The sequence below is a fragment of the Pistacia vera genome, unplaced genomic scaffold, assembly GCF_008641045.1.
Source record: "Pistacia vera cultivar Batoury unplaced genomic scaffold, PisVer_v2 Contig219, whole genome shotgun sequence".
Taxonomy (NCBI): domain Eukaryota; kingdom Viridiplantae; phylum Streptophyta; class Magnoliopsida; order Sapindales; family Anacardiaceae; genus Pistacia; species Pistacia vera.
This window is the reverse complement of record NW_022196023.1, coordinates 36,282-46,504: the sequence shown is the minus strand read 5'-3', so window position 1 is coordinate 46,504 and position 10,223 is coordinate 36,282. Positions and strand designations below refer to the sequence as shown.

Below are 10,223 nucleotides of genomic sequence, written 5' to 3'. Positions count from 1 at the left end.
GTATTAGGAATGTTCATTGTGCATACATCTATATATATATATTTTTCTAATCTCTGTTAGTTAAAGCCAAAATGGTAATTTTAGAATGATGATGCAGAAACTTCCGTATTTGGAGGGCTTGACAGATTCAAATATAAGAATTCTGAGAATGAGATAGTTCTGGAAACATGAACTTAACTGGAATGAAATTAAAGTTGGACCAAGTTATGAGTTATTAATAGAAAAGTAAAATGAAAAGCTTGGCAGGATGTGCCGTCACGGAGGTGAAGATGATGTAGCTGGGCCTTCACTACATCAAATAAAATAGTGAGATGACAATATCAATCAGTATTCGAATTCCATTTGGTGAAGACAGGTGGAGAGACACGTGCGATTGTGGGTTCATCATCTCATTAAGTACTCACCAACTACCGTATTCTACCATTCTCTACCGTCTACAAATGCTTCCAATTTATCAGAAAAAAAAAGCCATTTAAATTTTTTCCTCCTTTCTCTCCATCAAACGTCTAAGGCATTTTGTGCGGACAGCCCAATGGGTTTCCGTTTTAATCTCAACCAGGCATAGGAAGCTTCCTGGGCCTGTTTCATTAGCCCACTTCTGTGCTAACTTGTGAAACACTGAAACTTAAGAATAAAGGACTGTTTGGAATTTTAAGATGTTTAAACAGGGAGAAAGAATCGGCCTTGAATGGAAGTGGGAGTGTCCAATGGATACGTGTATGTAAATTGTTTGAAAACAATAAAATAGAGAAAATATACGTCAACATTACTATCATAAAGTGCTACAGAAGAGCAAGAAACCTGTTGATCAAATTGTTCTTCCATTTCCCCACAACTATTTACAGAATCCTCTTAAAAACAGACACAGACGTAGGGGATCTACACTTATGATAAACTAAACCATTTTTGCATTTCAATTACTCAATCATACAATCCTTCATGCTCCCATACATCCACCAGAAAATCAACCATTTCCTGCAGTTAAAAATCCAATTACAAATTGAAAGAAAAATAAATAAATAGATAAAAGTATGCAGTTTTTGTAATATGCAATAACAAATCTGATTACTGGCTCCTTGTGGCTAAGCGGTTTGATGTATCTATCTCCCTTTCTCAGGGGGGAGATATCGAGTTTCACCTGAGGGTAGAAGTCTATTGGGGAGGGGGTGGATCACCCTCCTTCTGTGTAACCCAGCCACAAGAAAAATAAAATAATAAAATGATTTAACGAAAAAACAACACATTGCACAGAAAACTTACATTGAGAGGGATGGGCCTAGGAAAAGGATTTCTGGATCCAAGTAAACTTTCATATGTAGCAGGCCAGCTGCATATACAAAAAGTAAAATATGCAAGAAAGTAAAATGAAAATTGAAGCACAAGGATATTGGGTACTCTGAAGTGAAGACATTCAATTATCAAAACGTACATTATCTTTTTTTCTGCCAACATGTTTATTTACTAAATTATACTCATTGCTAGATGTGATCATTTGAAAAGTGCTCCTATTTGCTACTGGTCACCAACAATATGTTTGTCAGAAAAGCAATATCAATGAGGACTCACTAATTCAGAACAGGAAATAAAAATTGTTTTCAAGAAAATCAGTAGGCAATGACATTTTATTGAATGGAAGTGGAAGCTTTCGAATTAACACCTACGACTGAACTGTAATAAGGGTAGTTAAAGACCTTGATTTAGGTTCCCAACTATGTTGAGTTTGATTCTTTGACTTGCTACTTCCAATCCACTCAAGTCTTACTTGATTCCAGAGAAGAAGACCTGCAATTAACAATGTTATCAACATCAAATGATTTGATCTAACAAATGGAAAAGGAAATGCCATGATCAAGACCACAGTTAATTACATTTTTGTGACCATAATTGACATCAAACTGCTGTAAACTAAGTGACCACTTAAACCTAGTCAACTGATGAACAACACCTCTTATGCACACAATATTCATAAAAGTTTTCTCCAGCAACAATTCAACATATTTACCAGAAACTGATCAGAAAACTAAAATTGAAATATTATTGAAACTTGCCATGATTAACAAATTCAGAATGGCTGCTCGTGCCATTATTTCCACCACAGTGATTGAGGGTCTGATTTGATATGCTGATAGATGAAATGCTTCTCTGGGATTGAACAGCACTGTTTTCCAAATCACATGTGCTCGAGCTCCAAAAATCATCTGATATGGTAGGTTTCTTCACAGTCCGCCCTTGAATTTTCAATCCCTTTGATGGCTCATCCACAGCAATTATTGGTGTGGACTTACTGCAGCACCCAAAGCAACCACTGCACTGTTGCAAGCCAGGTTAAACCATATATGCATATACAAAACACAGTCACAGCAAGTTCAAAAAGAATTGAGTGAGACCGGATTAAAGAGTTAACATTTCAAAGAAAAGAACATGCGATGGTTATCAACATCTTTGCTTTTCATATTTATTTCCTCTGAGAAATAAAGAAAGAATAGGCCCTTAAACTCTATAGTGCCACTACTTCATCAGAAATATCAAAAAAGAACTGATTAACATATAATCAAAATGAGAAAACTACTTCTAAAGAACACCGTAGCTGCAGTTTCAGAAAATATTCAGCAGAAGAAACAATATATTGTTTGAGGTACAAAAGAGAAAGTATATAAACAATTGACATTGTTAAATTTTCGTGGTTGATGAATTGGAGCTTCAATACAGAAGTAAAGGTGCACATGAATTACTCAAGACAAAATATCAACCAATGTCACAGAAAAGAGTATGATTGTTTAAACAACAAGCGGAAAAAGTCCAAAACTATTCATGGAAGCCTTAGTTTAAAGTTAACCAGTGAACTATTATTGTTCTATTTTGTTAGCACGAAAAGCTGAAAAAAATATAACTCCTCTACTCTTTTCCCTCTTTGAAAATCAAGTCTGATCTAGGATAAATCATGTCGTGAAGATGGCTTAACTTGTAAAATCGAGATGCTAAAAGTTTGGTTCTGCATATTCTTTCCCTATTAAGTGTTAAATTGGAAGAAAAACAAAGTATTAACTTCATTGTATAAGGTTGACCCTAGATGAAACTGCTACTTAGAAACATATTGTGTTATTAATTCACTTGTTCCGCTAGGGAGGCTGAGACAACCATTTTCTCGAAGTTTAAGATTAAACTGCTTGGGTGAGTGCAGGAAAATCCATCTCACCATGGTGGATTGATATTAGATAGAAAATGATGGGAAGATAGGAGGCACCTATATATGATCTTTCATAGAGATGCTTAGTTTCACAGAAATTCCTCTAAGAGTTCAGAGAATGGATTAGAGTTACTTTAAAAAGGGCTTATCAAGACTGCAACCTTAAACCTAGATTCTAAATTCTCTAATTAATTCAAAGAGTATAAAAATTATGCTATATGACTCAAAGGGTTAACTAACAGCAAATTTAACATCCAGCTTCTTGTTTAAGGACAAATCACAGACTTTGATCACCCCCTAGTTTTCTTCTAAAATTTGTTCTTCTCAACAAAACGAATATCTCCTGTAATTATTTTCTCTTCCAGAAACATGAGAAAGAAAATTTGCATAGTCCTATAACTAATATTCTACCAACGTGTCCGATTAATCAGAGAAAAAGCTTATGATATTTCTTCCATCACCAGGCAAAATTCTTAACAAGAAATCTCAAATAAAAAAACTGAATACAAATTTGGTATTTTTGATCGCCATAAGAAAAAAACAAAGCCACTGGTGCTGTGAAGTTAATTAAAGCTAAGCTCTTACTAGCTAAAGAAAAGAAAAGGTAAAACTTGCAGTTGCAATACTCAACTACGTCCCAGAAGTCAGAGCGACCATTTACTTACTACATTAAAAATAAATAAAAGAACTAGTGTGTTCGTACAGTTCTTTAAAATGAAAAGCAAAGCAGGCATAAAATAAAGATTTGAAATGAATTGCTTACCCCATGCAGGCGAGAAAGTGGGCGATCCAATCAGTAAAAGCAGTTTTTATCATCACCATTTATGGATTCCACACTACAAAGAAGAAGAAATTTTGATTGTTGCGATTCGTTTTATCTTAAAAAAGGGGGCTGTTTTTACTATTAATTGATTGCTATTGTGGGCTGTGGCTGGCTGCCGTTACCCACTCTTTTTACTTGCTTAGCTGACCAGTGAAATGGTTAGTGATTATAACTGGTGGTGATATAATTAAATACAGTAATTATGTCATCCATTAGTATTGCCCAACTAGACTTTACAAGAAGTTATTCATTTTAGCAACATCTAATTCAATGTTTAAACGATTTAAAATTAGTTTTATTTTAAACTTATGGTTATATGTATCTCAAATTTATATCTGAAATTTTGCATTTCTAATTATGTGCTTCCGGTAACTGAAACTTTATCCCATAGTTTTGCATTTCAATCAGTCATCTGTCAAGCCACCATTAATACCTCTAAAATCTATCCACCCTCCTCTGCTTCATCACCACTCCCCTTCGATAATCAAATCCCTGAATTTGACTCTTCTTTCTTGAACATTTTGAAATATTACAACATATGCCCATTTCTAATATAAGGGCATCTCTAACCTATTTTGGTGTGGAAAATTGCTCTAACTAACACAAAAAACTACACAAATTGATGTAATGAACAGTTATTACACTAAATTCGTTAACACTATTCATTAGTGTAGCATTATTTATCTACTATAAATATATTTATTTTGTTATTTATATTTATGTTAATTTGATTATTATTTATAATAATATATAATTAAAAAAAAGATGAAAAAACTAAAAACAACACTTATTCAATGCAAATATAACAACAATAAATCAAATAAAAAATAACACTAATTTAAAAATACTAAAATTAAAAGAAAATACAATATAAACTAATGACTACGTATGTATTATTATGCACAACATGATAATCGAGGATGATCATAATGTTGAGTATCAATTGAGAATCAAATGGAAACGTCAACTCCCCAAGTTGAAATTATCGTAGATGAAAATGTCTGATTTCAAATTTTTTTCTCAACATAGACAAATCAGGATACAAGAGGCTTACCATGCTTTCGAAATGCATTACTTGATCATTGTGTGGGAAAAATACAATTAAGAAAATTAATTACTATCAATATGAAATTTTACTTTTATGTTATGTTGTCTTTTTTTTTTTTTGGTGGCATTTATATAAATGTAATTTTTTTATATTAAATATAATGTTATTGATTAATAAATTGTTTATTTTATAAACTAGTATAATTTTCAAGTAATTATTATTTAATAAAAACACTTCCTAATATTTAATTAATATATACAAAAATAATTAGTAAAATAGATTAATTGTTGATTATTAATAGAAAAGAAAAAGAAGAGAATATTCTAAAAAATATTCTTTTGATGTCATATAATGCAATGGATTAAGAGCAATAGTGAAATACACAAAAATATCAAAGTGTTTGGTAGAGATGGTCTAAGTAAATGTACAAGATTTAAAGGGCAGGGGTTTCCATTTGGCATGCATGATCATTAATTAGTAACGCTGGAGGATTAGGTTCGATTATGTCCATACTACTCAACTATGCAAACAAGCCAGATTTTAACCCACTTGATTGGTAATAGGACAAGAAACCATTCCTTAATGTATCAATGGTATTCCCTGTTTCTTTTATGGAGCTTCCAAACTTGTTTCTTCAGAGGTAACATTTTGCTGTTACAAATTTTCCCACAGTATAACATGGTGATTATGATTATGGCAAGATAAAGCAAAATTTGAAAAGTGAGACTGAATTAACACACACAAATAAGGCTGAAAAGCAAAACAATATCAGAAGCCTAAAAAATCTCAATTTATTATAAACTTCATAATAATTCTACTTCATGATTTGAGCTATTTTCTGTTTAAAGAGAAGAGATGCAAGGTTGGCCCTCCATCCCTATATCAGTGATGGTTCATGTCTTTTGGGTATCAGAGCAGCCAGCCTGTCTGGAAGCTGGTGACTGGTGCAATTCCTGCTTAGCATTTGTTCCATGAACCGAACAGATACCAAGAAGAAATTACAGATATTACTAGCTTCTTTTTTTTTTTTTTTAATGAATAATGAATTACTGGCGCAGTCAATTAAAAGGCTATGTTATATATTCCAGAAAGAGTCTGCATCAATAATATGCCTACTACAGGCTAGCACAATTTCTTTTCTAGCTTCTTAACGAACTGCACTGTGCAACTAAGAACATGGTCACAAGCACACATTCATAAATGATAAATACACTACAGCAAGAATATTCCAGCATGGGACGTCAGAGTAATGGACATTAAGAGCAATTACTAATAGCCAAAGGAAAATTTATTGAAACCCTAAACAATCTTAAAAATGATATCTGAACTGCTTCAGAAATTTGGTGCAAATTGTAGCATTAAACTCATGTACAAACCAGGCATCAGCCTCATGATAGGTACACAGGTCTGTGAACTCAATAACCATTGAATCAGCTAAAGGTCATTCAACAAGAAAAAGCTTCACGCAATTCAGCTAAGCTGAAAGAAAAAAAAACACTTACACACATATTTGTGTGTTGACACATTCTACGTCAGCCTCAATTAATGGCCATGAGACAAATTGAGCAAGCGATAATTTGTATGGAAGGACCTAAGAAAACCAGGTGTCTCTCCACAGTATGGAAATATAGTGGTGAAGAACCAGAGCACTTCAAACTTTTTTGATTTCCATGAACGTGGAGGCCTTTCTTTTTTACAAGACATACTAAAAGGGGCAAGCACCACAAACTCACTTAATACTAGATTCTACTATGCCATAACTAATAAAATAATTTTATTGTAACCTTGTTTCATTCAAATCCTTGCTCAAACAATTCTTGCTCCTTTGATCAATATAATGAACCAAAGAATAATTCAAACTAACCAGTTATCATCCTTCAAGATGGAAAGAACTTTACTTAATTTAAAAAGTAAAATGAGAGACTACAGGTGCATAAATTACTAGTATAACAAACAATGACAAGAATAAAAAAGTTAAACAAAAATACATTGAAGGTAGCAAACAGAGAGAGAATGCTTAAGTTAAGATAACATACGTGGATGGGATTGGTCCTTCATTTGCAAATGTTGACATTCCCTGTCGTTGCTTGTGCTTAGGATTAGAAGAGCAAATTACATATAAACGTCCACGACGCTTAACTGTCTTACAAAACTCACACATCTTCTTTACTGATGATCGCACCTTCATGGTTACTGAAAATAAAAATGGAGCATTACACTATATATCCATATATTTAAAAGTGCATAATGCTTCAATGCAAGTAATAGTCAGCCATAAACTGCTATCCCTAATTATTGTGCCCACATGGATTTGAAAGTTCCAGATGAGGATCCATTCCGATTTAAAAACTTCCTTTGACAATTAGTCGTGCCCACATGTCCTAAAGCAATACTTGTATATAATCAAATCCAAAGCCATTTACCTCATCTCATACCCAAACTCGAGCTTAGTTTTGCAGTACATAAATTGGAGTTAAATCATGACAAGTATAAATTATTCTTTAAATTCATCACAAAATATGAAAACAATTTTGGAAAATAAATAAATAAATAATAATAATAAGACGCTAACATATATGTTGCTCTCTAGCCCTACAGCAGTTTGCTTTGATATCGCATCATATGAAGTAGTTAAAAACTCGAAAGAGGCACAAAATCACACAATAAACGCTGTTTAGAACTGCAAAAGTGAACATATCAGTATTATTCCTTAAATATTAAAAGAAATTGGATACCCTATCGTCTTAAAGGAAACTATTAAATATTTCATGTAAAATGTTGAATCGAATTGATAAAAAAAATTTGCATGCAATCATAATACAGTACCTGGTCTGGCTGGTGAGGAGTCGGTTATGGGATTCTGTTTTCTGCAAAATTTAGCTTATTGTTTGCCCGTAAAGTGGTGGTGTTTAGGGTTGGATTTTGAGATGGGCATGGGCCAACCATTAGCAATCTTTCGGCCCAAGTCTCCTGAGCTCAATCTATACAATTACTTGGAAGAGAAAGATTGATGTAAAAATATTAGTAATGGCAATGGGCCGGGCCAGGACCAGGTACCCCTTGCCCCAGGCCCAAGCCCGACCACATAACAAAGACCCAAGCTCAACCCGAGCCCGTCACAAGTAAAGCCCAAACCCGGCCCCACTGCCTTTTTGTAGCCTCAGGCCTGGCCCAAGCCCGCTCATTTTTGTAATGTAAATTTTTAAATTTTAATAAATTTCAATTTTTTTTATATTTTTAATTCTATAAACAATTTTTAAATATTAATTTATTTTTGAATACTCACCAAATATATAAATAACTTTCCACAAAGTGCATCCATTTATCCATGTAGGGTTTGGGAAAAATAAATAAATATATATAGGATAATCTTGTAATTAAATATATAGTATAAGGGTAATTTAGTATAATTAATACTAAAATTATCGGGCCGGACCGAGCCTGAAGACATACCCAAGCCCAGCCCGTACCAAAGGTCGGGCCTTAAAATCAGGTCCAGGTCCAGGTCCAAGCCCACGAACATCGGGTAAAACCCGACCTTTTCGGGCCTAATACCTAGAAATATCGGGCCCATTGCCATCTCTAAAAAATATGAGCTCTGATTTTTTAACCTCATTTTTTATTTTTTATCTTGACAAGTTTAACTTTAAACAAAATTACTATAAAGGATATTTATGATATAAGTACAATTATCCTTTATTTATATATGTTTTTAATTACGCAAATCTTAATTTTTAATTTTCGTAATGGTTAAAAAAATTTGTACAAATTTTTAGGAATCCTTCTACAAGTAGTTTTTTTTTTTTTAAACTAGGTAGCTTGCACACACTTTAACTAAGTTCTGGCGTTCGAACACCCTTCAAGCCCAAGCCTAATGGACCAAGTAAAGAGTATATTAAACATTCTTTAAGTCTAAGTTCAGTGAACTAGATAAGTCATAAAAACACAATATATTTAGGTAACTCTAAGTTCTTGTCATCCGGTTCCGTCATAACCAAGTGGTTTTCTACCAATAGTTTTTAATTTGATGGATTCATAATTTTAGTCAAAATCTACAAATAAACAATTCAACGTCCACAAACATAATTTCTTGTGATTCATTGAAAGCCTACAATTGTAGAGGACAGGAAAATGTCAAAAGCTAGTTTTTGCCTTCAAACTGCACCAAGTCTGGTGTAACTCCAGAGGATTTGTAGATAAGATAGACCTCTCAAATTTGAATATCAATGGCAGAGGCTCTCAAAAAGAGGCTAGATTATTAAACATAGAGGGCATTATAGTGATATCTAAAATATAATGATTCCTTAAAAACCCATTGGATTTTTGTTGTTGGATTAGAATTATTGATTTAAAATACCCTTTCAGATTTTAATTGACTGGGTACAATTTGAAATTCTAGATGTTTACATGTTGTATTAAATAAGTAATGTTAGAAATGTTCCAACATTTGAAGAAGGCACATCAATCGAATCGACCTCGTCACCACCACTTGCCTAAAATTATTAATTAACTCAACTCGGTTGATCCTTATCTTAAACCGCCCACATTTGCCATTTAATTGGCCAAGAGAATTCAACATTACCCAAGTTGAGAGTCATACCATGCCTTTACTCTACCCACCACAATTCCAAATTAAAGGATGTCACACTTAACCGGGTTATAATAATAATGATTAGTTATTTGTTTATGAAGTATCATCAAAAACTAATATCAGATGTCGTCATTTAATTGCTTCTTTAAAAATAAGATAGCTTTCTCGGCAATAATACAGGCATAATGACAACAAGAATGAGGTAAGATGGTGCATTATTGGGTGACTTAGAACTTTTTCCTGTAAAAATATAAGCAAAAGATTGGCTCTTTTTTTTTGACTAAATGGCCACTTATAAAAGAGCCCACCCTATGCTTCTTTGAAAATTAACTCCTTTATATTATATACTTTAGGATAAAATATATAATATAAAGTTTGGTGAGGTCAGGGAAGCATCTAACCATGAGATTTTTGGTTTGTGTTGCATGTGTCATGTAACTTTTTTGATTGATGTGGTGATTCTTGATTCAATTTAAAGCAATTTTTAATGGGTGAATGTGGTGTCGTGTTTCACGTCCACCGTGGCTTCTACAAATTGGGTTTTTTTTTTTTTTTAATTAATCGGCCCCCTAAT

General features: G+C 33.1%; 2 protein-coding genes across 2 annotated transcripts; both read right to left on the bottom strand.

The window, feature by feature from the left end:
* Positions 1-734: 734 nt before the first annotated feature.
* LOC116130327 lies at positions 735-4,074 on the bottom strand. The gene is made up of 5 exons (XM_031416075.1): positions 3,951-4,074; positions 2,049-2,305; positions 1,692-1,782; positions 1,261-1,327; positions 735-975 (listed from the first exon to the last, which is right to left on the bottom strand). Exons 1-5 carry the CDS (start codon positions 4,007-4,009, stop codon positions 922-924), a joined length of 528 nt encoding a protein of 175 aa, XP_031271935.1. The 5' UTR covers positions 4,010-4,074; the 3' UTR covers positions 735-921.
* Positions 4,075-5,837: 1,763 nt separating this feature from the next.
* LOC116130298 lies at positions 5,838-7,910 on the bottom strand. The gene is given in 6 exon segments (XM_031416042.1): positions 5,838-6,011; positions 6,435-6,492; positions 6,583-6,649; positions 6,716-6,739; positions 7,100-7,251; positions 7,885-7,910. Coding segments are annotated over 5 exon segments (435 nt in total). The 5' UTR covers positions 7,247-7,251; positions 7,885-7,910; the 3' UTR covers positions 5,838-5,872.
* Positions 7,911-10,223: the final 2,313 nt, after the last annotated feature.